The sequence below is a fragment of the Brettanomyces nanus genome, chromosome 4 (assembly GCF_011074865.1).
Source record: "Brettanomyces nanus chromosome 4, complete sequence".
Classification (NCBI taxonomy): domain Eukaryota; kingdom Fungi; phylum Ascomycota; class Pichiomycetes; order Pichiales; family Pichiaceae; genus Brettanomyces; species Brettanomyces nanus.
This window is the reverse complement of record NC_052377.1, coordinates 1,753,339-1,780,317: the sequence shown is the minus strand read 5'-3', so window position 1 is coordinate 1,780,317 and position 26,979 is coordinate 1,753,339. Positions and strand designations below refer to the sequence as shown.

The 26,979-nt window shown below is 41.8% G+C and overlaps 12 protein-coding genes across 12 annotated transcripts; 7 read left to right on the top strand and 5 right to left on the bottom strand.

Moving 5' to 3' along the window:
* Positions 1-31: 31 nt before the first annotated feature.
* Positions 32-988, top strand: FOA43_004080 (uncharacterized protein; the record flags this gene model as incomplete). The annotated part of the gene is made up of 1 exon (XM_038924323.1): positions 32-988. The coding sequence occupies one exon, from the start codon at positions 32-34 to the stop codon at positions 986-988; it is 957 nt and encodes a 318-aa protein (XP_038780251.1).
* Positions 989-1,152: 164 nt separating this feature from the next.
* FOA43_004079 (uncharacterized protein) lies at positions 1,153-1,800 on the top strand (the record flags this gene model as incomplete). Its single annotated transcript, XM_038924322.1, has 1 exon — positions 1,153-1,800. One exon carries the CDS (start codon positions 1,153-1,155, stop codon positions 1,798-1,800), a length of 648 nt encoding a protein of 215 aa, XP_038780250.1.
* A 524-nt stretch (positions 1,801-2,324) lies between these two features.
* FOA43_004078 (uncharacterized protein) lies at positions 2,325-4,196 on the top strand (the record flags this gene model as incomplete). Its single annotated transcript, XM_038924321.1, has 1 exon — positions 2,325-4,196. One exon carries the CDS (start codon positions 2,325-2,327, stop codon positions 4,194-4,196), a length of 1,872 nt encoding a protein of 623 aa, XP_038780249.1.
* Positions 4,197-4,272: 76 nt separating this feature from the next.
* On the bottom strand, positions 4,273-5,553 carry FOA43_004077 (uncharacterized protein; the record flags this gene model as incomplete). Its single annotated transcript, XM_038924320.1, has 1 exon — positions 4,273-5,553. One exon carries the CDS (start codon positions 5,551-5,553, stop codon positions 4,273-4,275), a length of 1,281 nt encoding a protein of 426 aa, XP_038780248.1.
* Positions 5,554-7,197: 1,644 nt separating this feature from the next.
* FOA43_004076 (uncharacterized protein) lies at positions 7,198-10,820 on the bottom strand (the record flags this gene model as incomplete). The annotated part of the gene is made up of 2 exons (XM_038924319.1): positions 7,198-9,190; positions 9,958-10,820. 2 exons carry the CDS (start codon positions 10,818-10,820, stop codon positions 7,198-7,200), a joined length of 2,856 nt encoding a protein of 951 aa, XP_038780247.1.
* A 522-nt stretch (positions 10,821-11,342) lies between these two features.
* On the top strand, positions 11,343-13,364 carry FOA43_004075 (uncharacterized protein; the record flags this gene model as incomplete). The annotated part of the gene is made up of 1 exon (XM_038924318.1): positions 11,343-13,364. The coding sequence occupies one exon, from the start codon at positions 11,343-11,345 to the stop codon at positions 13,362-13,364; it is 2,022 nt and encodes a 673-aa protein (XP_038780246.1).
* A 965-nt stretch (positions 13,365-14,329) lies between these two features.
* Positions 14,330-14,737, top strand: FOA43_004074 (uncharacterized protein; the record flags this gene model as incomplete). The annotated part of the gene is made up of 1 exon (XM_038924317.1): positions 14,330-14,737. The coding sequence occupies one exon, from the start codon at positions 14,330-14,332 to the stop codon at positions 14,735-14,737; it is 408 nt and encodes a 135-aa protein (XP_038780245.1).
* Positions 14,738-16,717: 1,980 nt separating this feature from the next.
* FOA43_004073 (uncharacterized protein) lies at positions 16,718-17,602 on the bottom strand (the record flags this gene model as incomplete). The annotated part of the gene is made up of 1 exon (XM_038924316.1): positions 16,718-17,602. The coding sequence occupies one exon, from the start codon at positions 17,600-17,602 to the stop codon at positions 16,718-16,720; it is 885 nt and encodes a 294-aa protein (XP_038780244.1).
* Positions 17,603-17,683: 81 nt separating this feature from the next.
* Positions 17,684-18,892, bottom strand: FOA43_004072 (uncharacterized protein; the record flags this gene model as incomplete). Its single annotated transcript, XM_038924315.1, has 1 exon — positions 17,684-18,892. The coding sequence occupies one exon, from the start codon at positions 18,890-18,892 to the stop codon at positions 17,684-17,686; it is 1,209 nt and encodes a 402-aa protein (XP_038780243.1).
* Positions 18,893-19,114: 222 nt separating this feature from the next.
* FOA43_004071 (uncharacterized protein) lies at positions 19,115-20,077 on the top strand (the record flags this gene model as incomplete). The annotated part of the gene is made up of 1 exon (XM_038924314.1): positions 19,115-20,077. One exon carries the CDS (start codon positions 19,115-19,117, stop codon positions 20,075-20,077), a length of 963 nt encoding a protein of 320 aa, XP_038780242.1.
* A 44-nt stretch (positions 20,078-20,121) lies between these two features.
* On the bottom strand, positions 20,122-21,672 carry FOA43_004070 (uncharacterized protein; the record flags this gene model as incomplete). The annotated part of the gene is made up of 1 exon (XM_038924313.1): positions 20,122-21,672. The coding sequence occupies one exon, from the start codon at positions 21,670-21,672 to the stop codon at positions 20,122-20,124; it is 1,551 nt and encodes a 516-aa protein (XP_038780241.1).
* A 383-nt stretch (positions 21,673-22,055) lies between these two features.
* On the top strand, positions 22,056-26,936 carry FOA43_004069 (uncharacterized protein; the record flags this gene model as incomplete). Its single annotated transcript, XM_038924312.1, has 1 exon — positions 22,056-26,936. The coding sequence occupies one exon, from the start codon at positions 22,056-22,058 to the stop codon at positions 26,934-26,936; it is 4,881 nt and encodes a 1,626-aa protein (XP_038780240.1).
* Positions 26,937-26,979: the final 43 nt, after the last annotated feature.

Here is a 26,979-nt window from a genome sequence, read left to right as displayed (position 1 = left end):
TTGTTTTATTCCAATAAATTGGCCTTTTATGATGACAGAAACAGCGAAACAGACACGCTATTCGTTGTGTGTATCTACTGATTGCATTTCGAAAGTTAACTGTAAAAATCTTCAACAAATTACATATACAGCGTATCAAATAGCTAAAGCTGCATGTACTTACAGTGTTAGCGAGGTGATAGTATTGGAAGTTGCACAAGAAAAAGAAGAAAGTGCAAGTATATCCACCAACTCACCTATAAGAGCAGATTCCCTTCTATTGGCCAGTTTTCTTCAATACTTTGTGACACCACCATATTTAGTGAAATCGGTGTTTGAAAGTAATAAACAGATCGATAAAAAGGATTTTGAGGTGGCCAAAAGGCTTCCAAAGATACCTATGTTACCGTTTATGAAAACGGATCAGACAAATTATAGAGAAGGTATGTCAATCCTTAAGCATAGAAGTACCAGAAAGAAGACTAAGAGTGGAAAAGTCAAGAAGATGAAAAAGCAGGATAAAATGACCAAATACGTCAATATTGGCGGTGTCAAGATGGTGGAATTGAATAAGGAGATACCCATCAATGTTCGTGTGACTGTGGATCTTAAAAAAAGTGAGATTATTTCTCCACTGGAAGCATACGGTAGAATGGGTACTAACAATTGTTATGGATATCAAGTGAGAGTGGCCAAAAATATTCAGAGCGTGTTCACAGAATCGGGATTTCCGGATGGTTACGATAAAGCCTTGTTTGCCAACAGTGGAGAGTATTTTCCTAAGAAGAAGGAAGCATACAGAAGCAGTGTGGACCAATGGAAAGGTAACGAGACAGAAGAGGGTAATTATCTCTTAGTGGTGACACGTTGGAAAGATTTAGTGGATTCCACTAGGGGCACAGAAATAAATCCCGTTCAGATGTTTGATGGATGGATGGAAATTCCAGTTAGTCGTGCAGAAGATGGATGTATGATAGCATTGTGTAAGGCCTTTAAAGGTAATCCCTAGTTAATGATCTCTCCTCGGTGCACCGCCTGGTTCGCGAAGAGCTCCTAAAAAAAAATTAATAGATTAACAAAAAGAACAAGAATCTAAAGTGGTTGTTTTTATACGCCACTCGACTGAATAGTGGTAGACAATTGCTAGTAGTCAAAAGGAAAAAGGAAAAGAAGATGCCAGAAACTAAAGGAATTCTCAAAAATGCACCAAGGGATGCCACTTATAAAAAGGAGCCCTCCAATGAGTTGGATGTTGAGAAGGCGAAATTTGATAGACAGAAAGTGATTGAGAACACGCGGATGAACTCAAAATTGACGGCCCTTAACGCAGAACAGGGTAATATTATAAGACAAAGACTTGCGCACCAAGCGAAAATTAGGGACCACCAACTGGCGGAAGAGGCCGCTAAGGTACTAGATGAAGATCATTTAAAGTGGGATGAGAAGAACATTTTACTCAACGAACAAGAAAAAAGTGCCACTATGAAGATTGATGAACCCAAGACGCCATACGAAGGAGGATTCAACCCAAACAACGAATATTACAGGCCGGATGAAGACGATACGACAGGGGAGTATGAAATGGGAGAGATAAATCTAGGAGAGGGAGTTGCTGACGATAAAAATGTGGTTCCTAACGATACCATCGAGGTTGTTGAACCAGAGGTCGACGAGTCGGTAGAAAAGTTAGTCGACCCGTCGACTGAAGAACTCACGCCGGAGGAAAAACACCGGATTTTTGAACTGAAGAGAAAGCAACATTACCATATGAAAGGCAGTGTACTTAAAGAGCACCCGTTACCGACGGAAAAAGCGGAATAATAACGTGGTACAGGATTGCTTTATTTTAAGCTTATTAGTAAAGTTTTGTTTTAAAAGGATGTAGGAAGGTCGGCAATAAACTCAATTACGTAGAGAAACTCGGGCCAGCTACCACGGCTGTTTCGGGACCAAGGGGACCAAAGAAACTGCCAGAAAAACTGTTGTTAAATAGCATGCGGAGTTAAGCAACATGCAGATGAAAAAAGAAACCAATGCAGATAGCTTTCCGTTTTAATGTCATAGACAATAGAAGAAAAATGTATTCGTTTCTTTTGCTCTGTGGTTTCGGCTTTGGCTCCCTATTCCTTACTAATCAGTTCCAACCTGGTCCCGAACCATTAAATAGTGCAAGCAATCCATTTCATCCTTGTCTCATGATTTTTGTCTAAATTAGAACCATCCTTCCGCTTGTTCCGGACGGTGTGTTTTTAAAGGATTTCTCTTCCTTTCAACCTTGTTTGTTCATCCTTTGTTCTCCTTCCTTTCAACATCTTCCAGCATTCTTTATATTGTATCTCGACACTATGAAGGTCTCTAAAATTATTCTTGTGTCAGTTTCGACCCTTTGGTTGACCCATTCTGTGGCCTATGCCTTAGCCAACGGCTTGCTCTTTGAAACTGATGTTGCTTCCCCTGTTTCCTCCATTGACTGGGAAACCGTCACTCCAATGCCTAATAAACCTCATCATCATGGTGTTCCTATTTTAGACCAAACTCTATCTCCTCAGCAAGAAAAGTACTGGATGGCATATAACACTACCACCTATTTTACTATCCAGACCCCTTGCAAACCTCAATTGTGGATCCATTTATCTTTCCTTATTCTTTCATTTGCATTCATCTATCCTTTCGTCATGATATTCAACAACTTGGAGTCCAATTGGTATCTTCCTGTTCTTACTGTTCAGGCTGCCAGTACCATCGTTTCCGTCATCTCCTATTATATATTTATTTCCCATGCTCCAAACTTATTTCCTAATATGGCCTATTCCCGCATGGTCACAGGGCTATTTGTTCTTACTATTATTCAGTACTTCTCTGCTATCATCTATGTGGCCAAGAGATGGATAGAAGGTGGACCTTGCTGTTCGGCTGATTCCCATTATCTTCGTGTATCTCAGGATGAAGAGCTTGTTGGTACCACTGGTACCACTGGTGTCGATGGTGTTATCAACAAAAATATACATATGTCCGACTTGGCTTTTACTTCTGATAGGAGAAGTGCAAGTCCTGGTAATGGCTCTCCTTCCAGTACCCTATACGATAGAGAGTCGTTTGACATCGATGACAGTACAAACTTAGGTTCGACAATTGCGGCTAAAGAGAATCTCTCTTTCTATTCAAAAAGCAAACTAGCGGCTCGTAGGGATTCCCTATTGAAGAAGTTATTCCAGTACCCTGTTATCAATAAGGGAGTTTGTTTGTTTGGCTTTGCGGCTACTATAATATTTAAAATCCTTGATTTCGGTATGTTTGCCTACTTCTTGGTTCTGCTTCCTACCGGTGTCGCTGGCTTGAACATTATGGGTAGGTCCAACAGGGTGTTCAACCTCCTTGCTCATTTTATTAAAGGTGGAGTCTTTTTTATTCTCGGCTTTGTCTCCTTGGCTAGATACTTAGGTGCCTTTTCGAGAATGGGTGGTGCCTGGAACTATGCCTGTGTCACCGATGTAGATAAGAGGCACTCTCTCTGGTTAAAAATGCAGCCTAAGGGTACCATGATCACTTTTGAGATGATTGAAAGCTCGTTGATTCTATTGTACGGCTCTACAAACATTTTCTTGGAGCATTTGGCAGCAGCTGGTGAACCATGGGCAGCTAAGGACCTACAGCATATCTCTATTGCATTTATGTATATTGGTGCAGGTCTTTGCGGCATCATTACCGAAGTTCAGCTAAAAGATTGGAGACGTTCCAAGTTTTTTGACCAGGTAGGCAGTTTAATTGATTCTCATACAGTGAGTAACGTCACTCCAGGATTCTCTCCAAATCCATTCCCTGTGTTCACCATCTTTTGGACAGGGTTACTAATGTCTCAGCATGCACAGAGCTCTGGATTGTCAACCAAGGTTCATGTTCAATGGGGTTCATTACTTACATATGGCTCATGTTTTCGAATTTTGACCTTTCTTCTGATGTCATACTATCCTTTAAAGGATCAGCACGCTTGCTTTCATCCGGCAAAACCTTTTACGGAGTTGATTACATCATTTTGTCTTCTTTGCGGAGGCTTGGTCTTCATGGAAAGTACGGACCAAGTTATTGAAGCCATGGAATACCGTGGCTTGACTCCTATGTTCACCCTAAACGTTAGTGTCGGTTGTATAGCACTGTTGATGGCGTGGATTATGGTTGTATTTTCTTTCAAAAATTGGTTACGGCAAAGACTGATGTAAACCTTTCTCCATATAATTGTCCCTTCTCTATTTCTCATCTGTTATATTGCTACTATTCTATACTCTGTATACTGAATCAATGCTTATTGCCACTCGTCTGTTTACGCTGGCGTACAGCCATAGAAGGTAGTTTGAATGGAACTTTGAGGAGCGAAACCTTGAAGCCTTTAGAGGACTTTGGAACTCCCAACACCTCGCGCTGATCAAATGTAGCCATTTTGTTAACACAGCCAAGGGATCTTAGCAAACTGGATAACCTTGAAGGCTTGAGAGACAACTCATGGGCCAACGGCGATATGGCAACGCTATAGTCATCCAACTTGAGCATAAGGACAAGCATATAACTTATAAGTCTGTCCTCGTTCATTGGATCTATATAGAAAGACTTCCGGTAACCGTCATAGTCAGAAAACTTACTCAAGCACGTTTCAAGGAGAAGTGTTGGAGGTTGATTATTGAAAGATTCCGAAAGTTTGACGACAATCTTTTGCTTACGGTAGGTGAAGATTGCCAAGAGAACCGAAAGATAGTATAACATCTGAAGCTTTAACTTGGCGTTAACATCATCCTTTGCTATCGAGAGTAGCCGGCCCAACAAATAATTACTATCTTCCGGAAAGTATGGTAGTGTTTCCAACAACTTCTTGGCATCTGTACCATCCTGTATTCCGCTGAGTAGAGAATCCACTCTAATCACATTCAACTCTTTGGAAGAGATGATACCCTCTAATGGATAAACATCCTCGACGTTAAGGGCATCTTTATTGTATGGAGGAATCAATCTATTCTGCTCCTCCATCATATCAGTCAACTGGGCCCTATCTGGAATATTGACCGTAGTTTTCTGAATACTCTCTGCTATATCGAGCTCATTCTCGGCCAACTTGGTTGCATCCACTCTGTTCTTTTTGAACGAATTGAGTGCCTTTTTGGCTCTGCTAGTACCAAACTCTTCACCCAATCTGTTTCTTTTATCATTATATGTCAACTTGGAAATATCCTGGTAATTTTCCTTGGCCTTTAATGATTTCTTGGACTGGGTTCTAGAAGGAATCAACTTTGTCTTCACCAATTTGAGACTTCTATGAATAGGATCGAAAATACCCAAACAGTAATCCCCGTCACCTTCCGGCAAATCTTCTCCATTCTGTAAAGATCCGTTATAAACCAAAGTATCATTTTCTCCGTGAAGAATCACATCATTAAGTTTTCTCTTTTTGTGCTGGTATAGCTCGAAGTTTGTAGACTCGGGAACGTGGATTCCGTTCATAAAAGACGCCAAAATCGTGTCTGATCGTTTATGTGAAGATGAACTTACTGAGATCTGAACTGCAGCATCTGCAGTTTCTTGCGTCATGATTGGTTGACAGCAGAACTATGTGACAGAACAAGGATTCAGTCTGAATCTGGTTTAGAAGTCTTAAAATTTTTTTTATTTTATTTCAGCTTCTCTCAATTGCCCCAACAGTCCTCATTATGGGTCGATCGACTCAGAATTAGAGAAGCATGTGCAGATGCAAGCAAACTAGTTAGCTCATATAGCATTGATCCAGCTCTTTCCACCTTCCTCCTCCTTCATTCCTTCCTTCCTTCCTCTCTTCCTTCTTCCCTTCCTCCTCTTTCCTCTCTATGTCGATTGCAAAATTCTTCTACAAAAAGGCGGGCAACCCATTTGCTCTTTCTCTTGCCTGGATCTTTTTGGTTCAGGGATCTCATACTATCTATCAACTTGATCAATTACCTCTTCCGGAACAGTTGGCCAAAGGAGGACACCAGCAATTCCTCACCAACCTTAGCTTCATCTTTACACTTGTTTACTTTGGAACAAATGTCATTTATCATCTTTTTGGTTTGAATAAATTGCTTCCTTTGAAACAATTCATGAGTGCAGTTGCCACTTCCGCCGAGTTTGTCGTTTCTACCGTTTACTGGTCTCTTCGTCTCTTTGCTAGTGATCTCATTATTGTTGATAATCAAGTCATCCCTTTGACTTTGGACCTTTTACTACATTTCGCTCCCATTGCATCTCTTTCCGTTGATTACTTTTTTTTTCAAAACAGATGGAACATCGATAATACCACTGGTCTGGGAATCATGATGGCTCTAACATATGGTTACTGGAAATGGTTGGAGCACCTAATTGGCTTAGATGGTAACTATCCCTATCCATTTTTGAACGTTGATGTTCAAACAAGAGCTTTTATATTTACATTTGTTGGTTTTGTTGCTTATGCCAGCTTTTTGGCCTGCAAATACATGCATCCTGGTCATCCTAAAGCCAAGAGCAATTGAACCCGGATGATGGTCGAAAGTGAGTTTAGGGGATTTTTCGCGCATCTGGAATTTTTCACTTTGCGCTCCTTAAATTTATTTTACTTTCGAATTTATGACTTGTATATCAATATATTCCTGATGTAATGACCCCAAACACTTCTTGTGAACCCTATTTTTCCTTCTATTCCGTTCTCGGGGTACCTAAAAATGCTTCTTTGGCGGCGATAAAAGAATCTTATCATAGAAAGCTACTTCTACTCCATCCGGATAAGCAGAGAGGTGGTGGTCGCACAGATGTTATCGCCTCGACAACTATACAATTACAACAAGTTCAGCTGGCATACAAAACGTTGCAGGATCCGAGCAAAAGATCTCAATATGATCAATCATTGAACACGAAGCTGGCGAAAATCGGATTGGATACACAACTCGCAAGCGCTTTGGAACCTCTAACATTGGACGACTTCAGTGTTCTTGAACATGAAGATGGTAGTGTAACTTGGGTTCGAAACTGTCCTCGGTGTACATCTGATAACAGTTTTGAGATTTCCGAGCCCGATCTTATACAAAACATAGATGACTGCGGTGGTAGAAGTAGTTTTAATGATGGTTCGTATCTCTTAGTTATACAGTGTAACTCTTGCAGTTTATGGCTCCAGGTTAAATACTACGACCTGAGCGACAGTGAGTAAGATCGATGATGTCTAGTTGTCATTTAATATATTCGTTAATTGCTTTCCCGTCTTTTTTCTTCGTCCAATATAGCCCGCAAAGCTTTTCCCATGCATCTAGCATCCGAAAGTAGTCCGATATGGCCATTTCCGGAAACAATCTGGGCACATAGAGGATATGAGGCATCCTTGGGGAAAAGCCATTTCTCATGAGTAACACCATCACCTGGTCCATAAAAGAAGTTGTAATAATTTCCTTTCCTAATATCTTCTTCGCCATCCACCAACGAATACTTAACAGACGGGACTTTATTACCGTACACTGAGACCAAAGGAGGATATGTAGTTGTAGGGTCATACTTTAGGGACTCCTTGAATTTTTTGGTTCTTTGCAATGTACGGCATAAATAGTCATAGGCTTCGTCAAACGATATGGCAAACTCTGTCTGTTGTTTGATATCCACCGGCTCTCCCTTCTCCATCTTTAGTCTGACAGACGAGACTATGGGGCTGAGATTATACTTGACCCACATCTGCGGATCATAGAAGTCGAATTTATAGTGCTTTCCAGTCTTGTAGTCCTTAAATAAGCACTGATCCTTTTCTGGAATAAAGATAAATGACGATCTCATCATGAAATTCACTTCAGAAGTCAACATATCGTTGCAGAGCAAGATGTTGTCATTATATCTAAAAGGCCCCATGACATTGACACATGGCATAGGAGTACCGACATAAACTATTCCTCTAACAAGTTTTTTATCCAACAACATGGCTCCATGGGCCACTATTCCTCCCATGGAATGACCAATAAGAATAATTGGCTTTCCACCATTACGAGAATAAATTTGCTCTAATTTAGTGTGAAGCCTTTTGGCAATAATATCCACAGAAAGTCGCCAGTCATACCCCCAGTTGTGAACGCTCACCTTGGGATTCATAGCTAGCCGCTTCATCAACTTCCGTGAAATATCAACGGGGCCAACGTGAGTCAACATGCCGTCGGGATAGATGGTGCTTTTTGTATTTAGCTCATCCTCGTCCTTGGGTCCTAGGAGTAAGTTGATTTTACGGATATTCAAGCCAGCTTTCAAAACAGGAATCCAAGCACGTCTTCCTGTCTTAGTGTCTCGCAAAATGCTTCCTCTGAAGCCTCCAAAAATGAGAACGTCGCCTTCTAATTCGTCAAATATCGGGAGGTTCCATTCATCGTCGGAAAGAGAAGGAATTATGGCCTTCCTTAGGGCAGACATCTTACCGTCAGCCAATTTTGAAATATCTCTGTAGTATACGCTTTCTTCCATAGAGGAAAGAGTCTCCTGTCTATTGAGTTTGATTCCGATCTGTTCTCTTCTTTCTTCGTCTTCGTCCCTCTCTCTCATGATACTTCCGATCTTCCCGAGATACATAGAAGGTAGCTTAGTAGAAGTACTGGATATACTTGATAGTAAGGGCAAACTAGTCAATCTATCTAAAGATGGCAATCTGTCAAAACCCGGATTCGTGAACGGCATCGAGAAGTTGAACACCTTCCGAGAGTGAGGGTCTTCCGAGACGGTGTCTTCTTTCTTAGAGTTGGCAGATGGAATAACATCCGAAGTATATTTGTCACCACCATCATCATCATCATCACCCTCGCTTTTCAATGGAAGACCACCGATTATGGAAGAGGCGTATTTTGTAGACAATGGTCTGTGTGAAGGGGTTCTTTCAATGGAAGCACCAGCCGAAAGAGAAGCGTCAGAACGAAGGCCCTCGATCCGATATGGGATTATGGGATCAACTATATCGGCTTGAATGTCATCCTCATCACCACTGTAAATGTCATCACTCGATTCCTCGGCAAGATCGGAGGGCTTATTTGAAGGACGATCAGCAACAGCTTCATCGATGATGTGGTTTTTCCGGCTCTTGCTGCCGTCTTCCCGTTTGAAAAATCCTAACGAAGAAGATCCGGACGGAGATAGTAGACGCCTTATCGATCCGGAGCCATGCTTGTTATTCTTATCCTCGGAACTTTTATCTCTAGAGAAGAACTTCATCAATTGTCTGTAATGATTTCTTGGCAAGAAAAAATCAGTGTAGTAAAGTAAGAAAAAAGGGATTGACCCGGGATTTGATTGAATCCGTTCCGTTCGTTCCTTATGTCTCATATGCAGCACTTCTGCACAGCATTGTTGATTTTTCTTTTTTTGAATCCGGAATATATCCGAAAAGCCAGTTAAAGGCGGAGTGGAGCTGTGAGAATAAGAATGAGAATTTTGTTGGTTAGGTTCACTGGCCGGAAGGTTGAGTAAGATTCTAAATAGATATCTTTTCTCTCTCCATTTGCCCTAGAATGCCCTTAGTCTACTGCTCGATTGATCTTGAATCGAGTCTCGGAGAAATTTTTCTTTATCTTTTCACGTGCATTTTTTTCAGCTCTTTCCTTGGTATATATCACTTTAGCCTTCTAAGTCCATTATATCAATGTTTCTACCAAAGTATTGTTAGAAACTTTGTGGATCCGCACTACTCTTAAGTTACCTGATTCAGAAACTTGTGTTTCACACATATCATGGAAATGTGTCAGTGTGCGTAGATAAAGTCATCGACCTTAACTGAAAGGTGGATAAACTAAGCTACATCCACCCGTTTAGGTATGTCTCAAGCTGGGCCATTGAACATTCGGAGTTTTTTCGGTGTCCAGTAGTCTCTGCTTAAGGCAGCAAGAGAGTCGTACAAACTAATTTGATCCTGTAAAATTATTTATTTATGTTACAAAAAGTCAGACACTAACATCTGAATAATACACCCAAGGCAGATCTCCTCTTTACAATCCCAATGAACCTCCCAAAGGAGAACTCTGATTGTTATCATTGGTTGAATTGATGGAGCCATTCAAAGAAGGAATTCCTGCTTCAATAAGCTTCGTTTGTAATGCAAGAATGTAGTCCTTTAGTTGAGTATTTTCGCGTTTGAGTCTTCCTATGACGAGTTCACAGCTGTGGTGATCCTCTGCACGCTGCTCCAGCTCCTTCATTCGGGATTTTCGTCTTTCTCTAAACGCCTTTTGAGCTGCTCGATTCTGTGCTGCTCTTTTGGTGTTTGTAAGAGGTTTTCCGTGATGCAATCGTGGTTCTCCGTCTGGTTTTGTAGCCGGTGACGAAACGGCACCTCCCGATCGACTCTCGCCTTCTTCTGAGACATCATTCACATCCTTTTGTTTCTGTGATTCTAAGGAATTCACTAGTCTATCTGTTTGTTGATCAAGACTCAATAGGGGTGGTAATTGACTCGTACTCGTCATTTTATCATCACGAGAGCTACCTCCAGTGTTATTTCCTCGATTTCGACGCACTTTTCCACCATTTCCAGATCGGTTTGTCGATGCATCTTCCTTTTTGATCTCTTCGGAATTTGTGTTCTCATTCTCATTCTCATTCTCATTCTCGTTCTCGTTCTCGTTCTCGTTCTCGTTCTCGTTCTCGTTCTCGTTCTCGTTCTCGTTCTCGTTCTCGTTCTCGTTCTCGTTCTCGTTCTCCGTCTCATTTTCGTTAGCCGCTGCTGCTGCTGCAATGGCAGCCGCCGTCACCTCAGGATCTAAATTACTAGTCTCTCCCTCGTTGCTGTTAGTGTGAATTCCATCATCATCGTTTACCTTCAGTCCTTGAAAAGTCGGATCTATCGCTGAACTCATTGTACTATGATCTTCTTACGTACAGATGGGAAAAAAATGTCCTGGTTCGTTGCTCCCAGTACTGATCACTTTGATCTTATCAATGCTCCCTGTAATACTAAGGCCGTGTTGTTGCTAATCACTTACGTAACAACAAAATAAAAACAAACTGAGAATTATCTCTAACTAAATATTTTTCTTGCTTCCCCATTAAATTCTCCAATCGCCCTGACCATATTCTTCTTCATTTGCTCGTGTACGGATGTAAGAGAGAGCCCAGAAAAAACTACTCCATGAGGTTTAATTGAGCCTCGATAACCTCAAGTCATACTAAGCTTTTCCGTTCTTCTTTATTACACTCAAGAACTTATCGATCTTGTCTCGTTGATGACCCAATAAATTCCTGTGTGAGCCGCCTTTTTTGATTTCTTACCCTTGTTATCTGGCGTTATAATGAGTGGGAAAAGCGACTCTTTCCCCACCCAATTAAAGGTCCAGTCCACTTCTAGTTCCCATTCCAATTTTGGGAGCGATCCCCGAAATATGACGAAAAGTGAGGCAAGCACTGCCATTAGACCTGTCACGGCTCCAGTAAGTACAGTGGTGCCGGCGGTGCCGGCGGTGCCATCGGTGACAGCGACTGCATCCACTGCGTCCACTTTCGATACGTCCAAGTTCTATGAACTGCTCCAGCCATCATCTTTGACTCCCCAGTCACCTAAATGGTCTAGATTTAAGTCTGCATTACCGTCTCCTTCATCCTCGTCACAGAGTCTCCCTGGAGGTGCGTTTTTACATTCGTCTCTGCGGATCGGCCGCAATTCTGTTCACCCCATTTCTGGTTCAGGCAGTAACGGCGATAACAATGCATGGCCCGCTCTTAAGTCCATCGACGGTGATGTTATGATCACACCATCTTCCAATTTCACTCGTAAACTGAACAGATTCAATTTTCAAGGCGTCACTAGATCCATGGACGATATGGCAATTGGTGATGTTAAAAGAAGCTTTGCGAATGTTACGGGAGCTGCGTCTGTTGTGTCCGCTCCTACTGTTGCTCCTGTTGTTGCTCCTGTTGTTGCTCCTGTTGTTGCTCCTGTTGTTGCTCCTGTTGTTGCTCCTACCGTTGCTCCTACCGTTGCTCCTATTGTCGCTCCCGCTTCTCTTGCCTCCTCGCCAGTTCTATGGGCCACTGTGCCCTCCTCTGGTGAAGACACTCCTAGCGGTGTCTTTCGAAGCACTTCTCGGTTCTTTCCAAGTCCGTTTTCAGACCAGCGATCTGCATTTACCGCCAATTTAGACGACAGAGAAGATGTCAACGCGTACCAGAATCGATCAAGTAGCATGAATGGCAATACGAACCCTATTGGTAGGGTCAATAACGATTCTTTTTACTCTTCAACTTCGTCACCAATGATGAATTTTGGCTTCTATTCGTCAACAATGGATACCCCTGGTAGATCCAACACCTCGATGCTGGATGAATTCAGTCTTGAACCATCCATTCAACCGTCACTACAGTCTGCTCATCAGGCTGCAGCTAATGTGTTAAATGAATCTCCTTCACCATCGCCCACTAAGGCAAAAAAAGCTGCTAAGGATCCAATAATAGATAAAGAAGAACTAAAGATGTTTGAGAGCGAGAGAAAGCATCCGCATCTGTTCCAAGCGACAACTCAACAGTATGACAGAACGAATTGTGAAATGATCGAGAATGCTCTAGATACCCCCCTTTCTCTTCCTACTCTTAAACTGAAGTCGTCTAGTTTTGAGACATCTTCTCACAATAGAGTTACACGTTACATTAGAACAATAATCACACGACAGCCTACACAGTACATGATATATATAGCATCTCTTCCTTATGACACACCATTTTCGCAGTGTCACAGCTTGATTCGACAAGCGTTTAAGAATTTTGGAGAAATAACACACATGGTGAAGGATGAACATGGGAAATTGTCAAAGGTTTCGCCAGAAAATGATATATTTATACGTTTCCGGATCGTGGTGAAGCTGTTCAGCGAGCAGAAGCTCCCATACAAATCGCATCGGTTCTTTAATGAAGTTACAGGCCGGGACTCGAAGATGTTGCTTTTCTTTGACTGTTCGTCCTCTTCACCAACTGGACATTTGGATCAAAGTAACGGTTATGGAGGGGGGTACTCTATACAGGATGTCTCTTCCTATCCTGAAGGTTTTGCCTCGACTTTCCATAGAAGGGGAGTCAATAACTTTATGTTTGTTAGAGAACTTCAAAGTAAGATGATTATCAATAAGGTCAGGCTCAACAATAATGTTAACATAGAAAGTGCCGAGTTTCGGGTATCTCTTCCAATTGAAGAGTTGAATTTAGGATTCAGTCACGAGGGACCTTCGAGAGCTTCCGATGATGAATACAGGCGGTTTAAAAGATCGTATATAGTGAGCATTGACGTTCGGGAGTTGGAAAATAAGCCGATTATTCGCTCTGGAGGCAAATCTGATGATACAGGCAGCAAGAGATATCATTATGGACGAGGTAGCAGCAATGCCGGGAGCAGCGGCAGAAATTATAACCGTTGATATATATATATATATGTACATAATAAGGAATACTTTAATGTGTGGCGTAGTTACATCTCAATGAGACAATGTATGTGTGGCTGAGTAAATTGGAGATAAATCAAAAGATGAAAAGTAAAATTCGAAGATTCAAAGGAGAGTAGAAGAGACAAGTTTATTAATGATTTAGGAGGACAAAAATGGTGTATCTTGAAACTGTGCCTAAATTTTTATTTCGGTATAATGATACATGTGACTTATATCAGATTTCTCCCGGATATTTAACGCAGTTCAGTTCGATGAACGAGAATCAAACAATAGCGCTCACTAAGTCTTCAATATTCTTGACAAATTGCAGCTTAGCCAACGGCAGTATAACAAATTATAGCGAAATCAAATCGTATTTTGCGGAAAATCTAGATGATTTACAGTCGGTTGTGTTTTCACACGTTTTGGACCCATTTAGTAAGTCCAGTATCCTGGCCAACTACACCATGTGTGCTGCGGCAGTGAGTGGGTGGATGCTTTTCTTAGTCCAGATGCTCTCGACAACATATAAGCCGCGGCTTCTAAGGTTCAGTACGGTCTTATTGGCATGTTCGCATACATACTTTCTCTCTCGGTTCAGTTCTTTGATGAAGAAGCAGTTTGGAGACTGCTATCAAGACAGCTACGAATTGGTGCGACTTATTTCTGACTCGATGCTTATCAGCTCAATTATTTATGTGGTACAGTTGTTTGTATGGGCGACATGCATTTTGGGGACGTACAGCTTGGTAAGAGAGTTTCGGTGGCCCAGACAGAGAACGAAGAGGAGAAACGATTTGCTGTATATCTCGATCTGTGTATTCGATGTCGCCGTAGTAGTCAACATGGTCTTCGCCGGATTGATGCACTTCTATGCTGTGCCGTTTCAAGACTACCCAGCGAGGTACTGGATGAAAGTTATCGAGATATGCCTAACATGCTACACCTATTCTTACCTGATGGGTGTTTTAGTGGTGTTTATTATGACACGAATATCATTTTCGTTTCGATTCCAAAGTCTGCTTCTTATCTCGTTGATACTGGCGTTTTTCCTCTTGGCCACGGCATTAAATATGATCTGGTTACTAGATGCCCGAGAAAACATGAAGTGGCTCGTGGGGGCCTACTCGCTTCTACAGCTTATCTCTGTAAATTTGGTCTACGAGTTGCTGGCCAACTGGAAGTTGTTTGACCGTAAGGCTGAGAATAGGGGAATAGTGGGACGCGAGGTGAGAATTGTGGAGGCTGCCGAAGCCGAAGCTACTGGAGCTACTGGGGCTGCCGAGGCTACCGAGACTGCTGGGGCTACTGAGACTACTAGGGCTACCGAGACTGCTGGGGCCAATGGGCCGCAGGAGCGCTTCTAGATGCTTAGACTGCCGAACTAGCAAACTTGCAAACGGCAATCGGACCTAAATAATCCCCGAAACAGCACCCCACCTCAACTCACCTGATGGGTCCCTCATCAATTTCACGCCACGCTGTGATATGCGCTATCGCGTAAGCCGTGACTTGCCCCTGTGGCCTCGTTTCTTGTATTGCGCGATTTTCGATTTTGCCGCAATAGCTCTGTAAATTTTCCCATCTTGCTGAATGCTTATCCCTGTATTCCTTGCTAGCAATTCTACAACTATTCAATCATGGCTCAGTCACCTCCGGTACCGCTATCTCTGGAAGATACAAATACAACGACTACTCACCAGACTTCTGGTGATCTGTCTCTGCAAACGAGTTCAGGAACAACAACCCCCACTATGGTATCTAATTCTCTTCCTTACACCAAGGCTACTAGTACGGGTGACAGCAATATAGACTTTACCCAGCTGTTTCCTACTAATTATGGCTGCCACCTGACAACAGGTCTGAATATGATTCCTATGCCTGCTGTTAACCCTACAACTGCTTTGACTAATCTGTTTCCTCGTCCTAATAAACGTAAGGATGATTACCTGGTATCGTCTGTGTATCCGGCAAAGCGTCGATGCGATTTTAGACAGAGAACACTGATTCCAGTCAAACGAAGTGTGTCCATTCAAATCCCGCGTGTTCAGGAGTCTCAATCATCTTCAATTCCTCGGGTCCAAGTGGCTCCTTTCCAGGTTCCTCGTCAGGTCGCTCTTCAGGCACCTCTTCAGGCCCCTCTACAGGTGTCTCAGCTGCAGGAGCCCCAGAACTCATTCAGAACTCGAATACAAATTCCCCAGCTTCAGATTCCCAGAGTTCTGTCTACACGCGGCCACCGACACGGCCAGTTCAATCCGCTTCTCTCGTCGTATCGGCCTTCTACGTCTCATTTGACTTCATCATCCTTCTCTCTCTCTCTACCGGCCCCACATACAGCTTCTCTATTCGATCGTTATCCCGTGAAATCAGCCCGTTACGTATCTTCTCCCCTCTCTCCAAACCATGTCAACTACTCTTCTTCAAGCAAACTGGCGAAAACATACATTGACGACTCCGAGTTCATTGAAAACGCTGAAGAGAGAGAAGAATTGCGAAAAGAAATCGTGGACGTTCACTACAAGAAATTCATACATCATTAGGAGCCCTTTACTATTTACTAACCTTTCTGCATATAGACATCTACTAATCTTAGGTTTTTATCTTCCATCTATCAGAGTCATTAAATCAGTATTTTGTAAAATTCTCTGTTCATTGGAGTCGAAACCCCTCAGACAGTGTGAATATTTGATCATCACATAAATGGAAGTGTTAATTACTTACCCGAGCATTCATCTGAATGCACAAGAAAGTGCCGACAATAAACAGCCTAGTAGTTTCGATATTTGCCAATCAGTTATCTACGACCTACCATCAATTCCCAAACAAACCAGATACCCAAAAATTATGTACACAAGGGCATCTTTACTCACTAAAGAGCTGGAAAGAAGGTACTATTATGTCCGCCCGGTCGGAAGATCTATCATCAGATAGCAAAATGTCGAATTACTAAGCTGTTTCTCTACTACCGATTTCTAATGGGTCCTCCCATTATGAAAAGTACTAATTGCAGAATGTTAGTAAGTTGTAAAGCGAAAAACTTTAAACTAGAACACAAGCATCTCTTTAGCTCATTCACTTAACGAAAACGATATTAAGTATCAACATGATAGTTCAGTTGGAACAATTGGTTATTATAAAAAATCGCTAATCATTACGAAAGAGTGCTGTGATATTGATATAACTTACGTTTGAACAGCTTGATCAGTTGGTTTTAATGTGTACACAGTGGAATAAACAGAGAAGAGTGGTGTGGTTGAAAAGCAGGAAAGAAGAAAAATCACTAAGATAAAATTTTTCAGCTGAGAAGCGAGCGATCGAGGGAACTTTTCAGCCAATTGAGGGCTTCAGGCTTTGGCCTGAGGCTTTTCGGGAGCTTTCTTTTGGGGGACCTCCTCGGAGACCTTCTCAACCTTCATTGAAACCTCCTTCTCGGGGACAGCCTTCTTTATATCCAGATACCCATTTGACTTGTCGAAAATCTGCTGGAGATTGAATTTGCACAGATCGTCAAAGCTATCATAGTCCGTCACGCTTATTCCTATATTATTTTTGAAACAATATACGTGGATCATCTTATCAGCATTTTTGTAGTGGAGCTCCGACTCGGGCAGAATCTTGGAAATCTCTGCCATGAAATCATCTCTTTCAATGTTGGTGAAATTCCGTCTGGTCATATTCACAGAGTACGACATTCCTGGTTTAATACTTTCTTTCAATATCGGTGTAGCCATTTTAATGAATTCTTCAAGATCTCCGTTGCATGACTTGTCGATGGGTGTCAATCTCTGGACAAATCGTGAATTCTTGACTTTGGAATCGTAGATAGACTGGCAGATGCGATGCGCAAACTCTGACGGCACTATGGGTTTTTTCATATGAAAGAATAGAAGAGACTCGACACTAATAGGTACCTCTGTGATAACTTGTTGGTTTTTATTCATCTTATCTTCTCTATGAATTGCTGTCAATTCCTTCTGAATGGCATCCTCAACAGATTCTTCTTCGTCTTCACTATTCTCGGCGTCCGTAAGTAACTGCTTACTCTCTTCCGGGTATAATTCTTTAAATTTTTCATTAAGAATAACTCGCAGTTCCTTAGCAGCCTTCATTTCTCGGCCTCTATTGCAAGAGGCGTAAATTCCATATTGACCAGGCTCTAAAAGCGATCCACACCGCTGTTTTTTCACCTTGTAGCCTGAACTACCTCCTTTCCAGCCTCTTTTGCCCATTTTCACTAGTCTTTTCAAGAAAAAAATTGTGCTAAATGAAATGTAGAGTGAAATTTTAAATTCTCTTTTTAAGAAAAACTATTAACCTAGAATTACCTTACTAACTCCTTCCTTCACTTTAACGCCCATAGCTGTCTCCCTCTTGCTCTTCCACCCCTTTCTCCTCTGTCTCTCTTCATAGGTCTTTCTATTCTCTAATACTCTATCAACAATATCTTCGCTGGTCATGGTATCGTATTGATGCCTTTCTAACCGGTGGAAAATGCCCATCTCTCGAACCTCTTGGTATGGATTATCTTGCTCTCTAGTAGGCCCATGAAATACCTCAGTAACTTCCATGGGGAATAATCTTAAAAAATTAGCAGTAGGCTTGTAAGGTGCCTGAATCACTATACCATCGATATATCGGCTTTGCAGAACACAGAGAGATCTCTCAAACAGATTCATGATTGGATAGTTCAATCCCTTATGCTTGTTGACACTACTATCGTCTTGAACTCCAGCTATCACCAATGCATTTTTCTCTTCAGCTAATTCTCGAAGAGCCTTCAAAGCTACTATATGACCAGGCGAGAACAAGTCAAAGCCTCCATCAATATAGTATATTTCACGGGTTGGAAGCCAGTTGCTTCTGTCCGGCTGGACTAGTTCATGCAACTTCTCATCTTCTTCTGTGTACAAGAACACAGCCACACCGGGGTTTAAGCCATCCTCACATGTAGCATATGCTTTGTACGTTTCGATGGACTCGGACCGGAGCAACAGTGTCTCCATTGATTGTCCCTTAAAAAACCTATCGTATTCACCACAGGTCACTTTGGGTAAAAAATGGTCCTTGGAATATAGAAGCATACGGCCCACCAAGTCCGTTGTGGAGATGTTTGGCGTACGTTTTACCACAATAAACCTCCCCATGTCTTTCATAGCCTGGTAACAGTCATTACCGTTAGCATCTGTGGTAATGTCGTCTCCATGAACAACGTACTTACACCCGTATTTATCAAGAACCTTAGGGTCCGTCACATACGGAGCCCCAGGTATAGCCCTTGTGCACCAACGACATCCCTGCACAGCTTCCATCCTCTCTGCCAATTTCATAACAACTGGACCTTTGTTCTCTAATATATCCTCATCTGAGTGCACTCCCACAAAGAGCTCGTCTCCGTGTTGTCTGGCCTGTAGCATGGCTCCTGCATGGCCGTGATGAGCAAAGTCGAAACAGCCATCAATCCAGATTCGACGCTCCTGTAAGTGTGGGCATATCTCTCCCTTCTCGGCTGCCTCCGTCATTACAATTGGATATAATGGAAGAGCTTAACGACGATTCGATGAGATCGAGGTTTTCACCAGGTAAGAAGAATTCAAACGGTGTAGTTCTCGGGCCTGAACGCGGTGCCCGGTGGACGAGTTTCCCCGTAGATGCTCGAGAAACTTGTCCAATGAAAATATAAAATCAATTGTTAAGAATTGAACTCTCTCTCTCCCTTCCTCTGATTACTCATCCAACTGGAAATGGATTTCCCTCAATTTTTAACAATACCTGCAACAGGTGATAAGATTCCGATTGTCGCATTTGGTTCAGGTACTCGGTGGCAGATCAAGAAAAAAGGGGAGAATGGGGGCCCGGAACATTCGAAAGGTGTCGTTGATAAAGACCTTGTAGAGATGCTTAAATCAGCCGTCAACCACGGCTTTATTCATCTCGATACGGCAGAAATTTACACAACTAGAAGAGATGTTGGTGCTGCATTGAAAGAAATTGAAATGCCTCGTGAGAAGTTGTGGATCACTGATAAGTATCATCCTGGCAGTGAAGATAGAGAGGGTAATCCAAGAGGTCCCTACGATTCTTTGAAAGAAGGTCTTGAACTAATGGGTACTGATTACGTTGATATGTATCTTCTTCACACAGCGAATTTCACTGACGATGGTTTCCCCTTCGAGAAAGCATGGCCTGAAATGGAACGGTTATATGAGGAAGGATTGGCCAAGAATATTGGAGTGTCCAATTTCGACGTCGCCAATTTGAAGAGAATTATCAAGACTGCCAAATATAAACCTGCTGTCTGTCAGACCGAATTCCATGCCTATCTTCAGGACCAATCTACGGGCATCAGGCAGTATTTGAAAGATCATCACATCCTTATGGAGGCTTATGCTCCTTTGTCACCTTTAACTAGAGATAAAGACGGTCCATTGAAAGAGCTCCTTCCTAAGCTTAGTAAGAAATACGGAAGATCGGCCACTCAGATCTTACTGAAATGGGCCCATCAACAGGGAATTGTGACCGTCACCACCACATCCAAAGAAAGTCGTATGGACGATATTATGAACATGTTCGACTTTCAATTAAGGCCTGAAGACATTCAGTTGATCAGTGATACCGGTAACACACACTTCTACAGAGCTTTCAAAATTCCTCCTCTTCCGACTTACGATACCGAATTGAAAATTCAAAGAGGCATAGCTAATTAGCCCTATAATGTAAAGAAATAGATTATGTATGTATCCATGCTTGGTTATGCCATCACTGTCTTATTTCTTCTTCTTTGAAGAATCAAGGATTCGCCCATCTTCAATACGAACGGTTTCACTTCTGAAAGAGATTCGATTTCGGAGTTTAACGATCTGTTTTCATAGTCGTTAACCTCTAAATCCTCTGCCAATGGTAGTAAGACATTATTTCCAAGATTACGTCTGTTCTTAGCGTTCGTCTTCTTCTTTTTCTTCTCCATTGCTTCCGTTTCTCCTTCTTCATGAAGTCTGTGTGCTACCGTAGTAATATCCATGGCTTCTCTCATGGCAATAACAGCAGGTGAAAAAATGTCCTTGTCCTGTCTGAAAACTTGTAATGGTGGTTGTTGTTGCATCTTACTATTTGCCATAGACTCGTATCTTGGTAGTGCAGCGGAATTGAATTCTCCCCATGAATAGTTGTTAGCAATTGGTGCCATCTCGAAATAGGTATTTGAGATGGGTAAAACTGGTGTTTGAACGGCTCCAAATGCTGTCTGTGGTGGTCCTCTAAACGATTCCGATCTCTGTAGAAATTCCAGAATCCAAGGATCGTTCATGAACTCAGAAATGGTATATCTCTCGTGCGGATTGACAGTCAGGAGTTTCGAGACGCAGTGCTTAGCACCGTCGCTGATTTCATCCCACCACGGAGAAAGAAACTCGTATTCCCCATTGGCTACTTTCCGGGTCAATTCGTCAATAGAGTCGTTGAAAAAGGGAGGAAATCCACAGAGTAAAATGTACAAGACGCAGCCTAAAGCCCACATATCCACCTCTTTAGAATATCTTAAATCCTTAACGATCTCTGGAGCCGTATATCCGATGGTCCCGCATGGAGTTTTCAACGAATTGTTAGCAATAATTTGCTTAGAAAGTCCGAAATCGCCAATCTTAACCATCCCAACGCCTCCTCCTCCGTAATTCATCGTAAATTCACCCTCGTCCAGCTTTGTATTTGGATCATCACTTCGTCTAAGTTGTCTATTCCTTGACGGAATCACCTGGATCGCATCAAAGAAGATATTCTCCGGTTTAAGATCACGGTGAACGATCCCAACCGTTTCGTGAAGGTATATGAGAGCTTCGGCCACCTGGATAATCACGTGTCTGGAAAGATCTTCACTTAAATAGGTGTATTTCACCACCTGGTTAAATAACTCGCCTCCTTCTACCAACTCCTGAACTATGTAGAAGCACTGTTCATTCTCTATGAAGTCAATGAATTTCACGATGTTTGGATGCTCAAGCTGCCTCATCAATGCCACCTCCTTAAGCACAGATGCCCGCTGTTTCTCATCAAGTTGAAATTTCTCAATCACTTTCACTGCCACATAATCTCCAGTTTGAATGTTCTGTGCCTTATAGACTTTGGAAAATGCTCCTTCGCCGAGCTTCTCCATAACCTTATATCTCTGAATCGATCGTCTACTCCTCTGTCTTATCTCCTCTTCCGCTTCTGATTCTCTTCTAACAAGATCCCGAGCCACTTCCGAGTAATCCTCGTGCTGTTTATGTCTCTGATAATGAGCTTGATCATTCATATGATCTGCCATGGTCACAGAAGTAGTGGGATTCCCTGGTTGAAGACCCAGGCCCTGTGAAAATTGACCCTCCGCCTGTACACTTTGTTGAGGAGATGGATTTCCTGCTTGTTTCCCATGCCGAATAAAGTTTCTGAAATTCTCAAACATTGCTCAATCGCAAACACAACTCAAACCTCAAAGAGAAATGAATAGACTCATATCAGGTCAACTTCAATGCTCGTGGGTGAACAGCCATTGTTAATATCATATACATTGGTGTACGGATGTAAATTTGCTTGCCCTCTATATTATCTTACATGCATCTCCCATGTTACTAATATGGTCATATAGTGATCTGGTCTTTTTTTTTTTTTTTGGTAATCTGATCTACTAACCTTTCCTGTCTTCAGATAATGTCTCAGATTCATGCCTATGTTAAATCGGAGAGTATAGACTTTGTTAGGCTAACTCGGTATTTATCTGACGTGATAGATAAGAAACATAGTAAGTATAAAAAAGCGTCCCGGAGATTCAATAGTGATCCGTCCAAGAACTATGCTGATTTTATCCGTCTCGTCTCTGGGAACATTGTCATTGCAAATTCACAGCTCTGTTGCTCCGATGGCAGATCCGTTTTTGCTCCTTTAGAGCAATCTCTCGAAGAGTTGGCAACCACTCGAATAGACATCATAATGAAATTTTCCAAGGATGATAATGGATCGTTTAGCATCTGGTCGTATCCTTCAGGAGCCAGAGGAAAAGAAGGGAAGTCTTTTTGCCTGTTTGTTTTGGACATTGGCCCTGAAAGTATGCCCATTTTATTGGCTCAGCACGGACTTTTCAAACCCAAGTTTCGTCATAAACGATCTCTACTGGTTGATAGGCCACATCTCACAGATCTTCATATTGCAGTGGACTCTAATGATATATTAACTCTTGGATTCAATATCCAGTATCAAATAGACTTCAAACAGTCTTTGGATGAATTCAATTCAGTGGATTTCATCAGGTACTTCACAGAACTTTCTAATTTCATCATGATCACTGATCTCACATCTTACCAAAAGGCTTGTAATAAAAATGATCAGTCCGAAAGAAGAATGAACCTGAAGCCTACAGAGGCAGATTTCTATTCGCTGATTACAGAAAATACAGAGAAAACTGCTTACGACAAGGAAAGAGGACCAATGAGTGTTCCTGGCATTCATAAGAAGCTTATGGGATTTCAAAGCCAGACTTTGGAATGGATGTTACACCACGAAGGAGTTGAACTAGAATTAGTTACCTCTGTTGATGATCGTTCTAAGCCCAAGTTTGAAGTTTGCAGAGTTAAAAGCCGTCTTATGTCAGAAGCAATCGATGATGAGACTTTATCCTTACAATTAGATGCCTATTGCTTTGGATGGTCCAGAGTCAGGTTATTATACGATCAAGAAAATTATTACTGGTTCAACATGTATACGTGCAATCTCTGTTCTAGGCAGTACGCTATTGATACGTTGAAAAATGTAAGCCAATATAGAGCACCTGCTCAAGCTTTGCTATCAGAAGAGATGGGACTCGGTAAAACAGTCGAAGTTCTGTCGATGATACAAATGAACCCTCGGCCACAGACTGCTGACTTTGATGTCAAAAAGATAGATACTTTCAGTGGTGAAAGATATTTGTCCGAATGTAAGACCACCTTAATTATATGTCCACAGACCATTATTGGCCAGTGGCTTTCGGAAATCAGAGAAGGCTCTGATTTAAATGTGATGATCTATGAAGGAATCTCAAGCTATGAAAGAGAAGCTCAGAAAGCCAATCTGAAGCTGAAACCGGAGGATATCGCTAAGAAACTAAGTGCCTATGATATAGTGCTTGTTTCGTATCATACAGTCTCTCTAGAATTGCATAGAGCTGTATTTATGCCCACCAGAAGACCCAAGCGACGCTGTACCAAGAAGTTGAAAATATCAATTCCTGGGGTGACATATGATTTCAATGGTAAGGAACATGTCGAAGGCAGTATCGAAGAGAGTTCATTTGAAATGACAGAGGCATCTCGTCAGGATGATAGCAGTAATATCGAAACAGATAATGAATATGAGCGAATCGATTATTCTTCCCCGTTAATGCTGTTAGAATTCTGGCGGGTTGTGTTGGATGAGGTTCAAATGACAGCCAGTATGAATACTAATGCTTCTAAATTTGCCAGAATCATTCCTCGGGTGCATGCATGGGGTGTTTCCGGTACCCTCATCAAGACAGGGCTGGAAGATCTCTATTCCTTGCTAAGATTTTTAAGATATAGCCCTATTGATAGATTTGCCTCCAACTCTATGGAATCCCCTTGGAGAAACATGACCGAAGATGCGCCTTACTATGTGTTTTCGAGGTTATTCAAGTCAATATGTTTAAGGCATACGAAGAAAATGGTTGCCGATCAAATTAAACTTCCCAAGCAGAGTAGAATCATGCTCAGGGCTCCGTTTACTAGTATTGAGAGGGATAACTACGATTTCTTGTTTGGACAGTTCTTAACTCAGGTGGGCCTTAATGAGAATGGTGAGCCTTCTGTGGAAGAGTACGATCCTAGTCGGAGTTATAGTTGTATGAGGAAATGGTTAATCAAGTTACGACAGGTTTGTTGCCATGCGCAAATGGGTAGAGCGGTCTATTCAAAGAGACGTGAAATTGAAGGGTCTAAAGGGGGCAGTAATGACCATGGCTTGGTTCCTGGTACCCTCGATGAGGTGTTGGGTGATTTAATTAAAGCAGCCCATGAGAAGTTTTGCACTGATGATCGTGCTATCTATGCATTGGAGTTGAAGAAGGGCAAGATCTATGAGTTTTTGAGACGACCAGAAGATTCATTGAAGTTGTTTGAGAATGTGATTCCCAAGATTGAAGGAAAGGCAAAGGAATTTGAAGAAAGTTCGAAGAAAGATGATATCAGCAGACTTAGATCCTGGAGAGAGCTATTGCATCAGGCATACTTTATGCTCGCTTCTTCTTATTATCAACATTATAGACCAATGAAACCATTGCCTTCGACTTTTGCTGAATTGAATGCAATGGATGCTGTTGATGACGAAGAAAAGAGGATCGAGATTGATACTGACCTACTTTCAGATGAAGAAAAACGCTACTATAATATGGAGAACGAATATTATAATAAGGCTGATGCTTTGTTGATGCATATTCTAGAGGAACCTTTGAAGAAAGTGGATGAATGTATTGAAAAGATGGTTGAAAAGTTTGAGAAATATCGGGTGTATACTATTCCTGTAAAGCAGTTACCTGAGGAACTTAGAAACCAGTTTACTGAGTGCAAGTCGATGGATTCAGCTGCTGCTATCAAGCTCGTTTGCAAGATGAATGATGAGATGCTTTCTGAAAATCATAGCTTCAATCCGCAGACTTCCATTTTTTACAGTCGGGCCAAAAGATCATTAACGCAACTTAATTTGCAGGCTCATATTATCAACAATTGGATTACTAGACTGGTTCAGTTATTGCAGGAACCTGTGACTGTAGATCAGAAAGTGGATCAGTTGACAGGAGAGGAATATGGAAAGACTTTGGTCAGTCAAGAATTAGCCGATACCTATCTTGAAGTTTTACAGACAATGTTAGAAGATCGTGAGCATGGTATTGTGAGTCTTGAAGAGATACCTTCGTATAGAAAGAAAAGTATTTCTACGAAGACAAGGAAGAAAGACGATGAGAATGCTGTAGTGGTGAACAAGACCGCAAGCAGAGAGTTGTTTTTGAAGTTGGATAGGATAAGGAAAATGTATATGCCGGATGGTTGCTTTAACTCCAAGTATAGTTTGAAGTTGATTTGGTTGGAGTCTACTAACATTGAGATGGATATGAGAGTGACTCATGGTTATTCCTCTGCGGAGTTGCTTGATGTGATGCACGCAACATCTCAGAGCTTGAAAGAGGAGTTTGACAATCAAAAGAAAAATATTGCTCAGCTTCGAACTAAAGTATTTGAGGTAATCAATGATGCTTTTAATGCAAGAGTGAATTACTTTAGGGCTTTACAGATCAAATCCGATTCTTTGGTTGCGTATCGGCCCGAAGATAGTTTTCAGCCAAGTGGAGAACCGGCCTACTTTGCACTCAAGGCCATAGACTCGATTGACGAAAGCTTAAGACTTCTACAAAACAATTTGGTGAGGGGTCGAGGAAGATTGAGATACCTGAAATCTTTGGAAGAGGGAGGAGGAGTTGAGGCAGATTCAATCTGTGTTATCTGTCGATCACAGATTCTTGTCGGCGTATGGACGGAATGTGGACACAAGTATTGTAAGGACTGTTTGGAAGAGTGGATGAAAAATAAGCCCATTTGTCCGATTTGCAAAAGGATTTTGAGAAAACGGGACCTTTATACGTTTACATGTACACAGAAACAGTTAAAGGGGGGTCTGGTTGAAGATTTAGAGGAGAAAAAAGAGGACAATGGGATGACGGAGGAGAAGGAGGATATATCTGGGGAAATCGAAAGGCTCAACAACTCGAAACGAATGGAGAAGGATATCTTTAAGATCTACAGGTCAATGGATAATGACATGTTAAGGGAGATTATGAGTATTCAATTGGCGCAAAGTTACGGATCCAAGATTGACATGATTTTGAGGCAAGTGTTGTTCCTTAAGAAGTATGAAAAAGGAGTACAGATTCTCGTGTTCTCGCAATGGCCAGAATTCTTGAAGTTATTGGGTCACGCAATGGTGCAGAATGACATCTTGTTCCTCTCTTCTGTTGAGATGAGCCGAGAAATGCGTTCTAGTGCTGGCAGAAGAGGAGGTAAGAAGAAGTATTTGAAGGGAAGTGGGCAGATTGAGTTGTTTAAAACAAACCCGGAGTTCACGTGCTTCCTTCTTAATGCCAAGGCACAGGCTGCCGGATTGACATTAACAAATGCATCGCATGTATTCTTATGTGAACCGCTAGTAAACCTTTCTTTGGAGCTTCAGGCCATCAGTCGAGTTCATCGAATCGGTCAAATGAAGCCTACGACTGTATGGAATTTTGTGATTGAGAATACGGTGGAAGAATCTATAGCTTACTTATCTACAAAAAGAAGGCTTGAGCTCTCGAGAGAAAGAAGTGCTCAAGAGATAGATGTTGTGGATGAAGATGCGTTAGGAGTGACCGAATTATCGAAGAACTTGGATAACCTATTGGACAAGAATGATGGAGAAGTGATTTCAAATGACGACTTGTGGACATCATTCTTTGCCAACAAGTCTGTGCGGATAGTGGATTCGATTATTGGAATGCATGCTAAGATGTAGGTATAATTTAGGTTGAGCGGATTTTAGTAGATAGATAGAATTC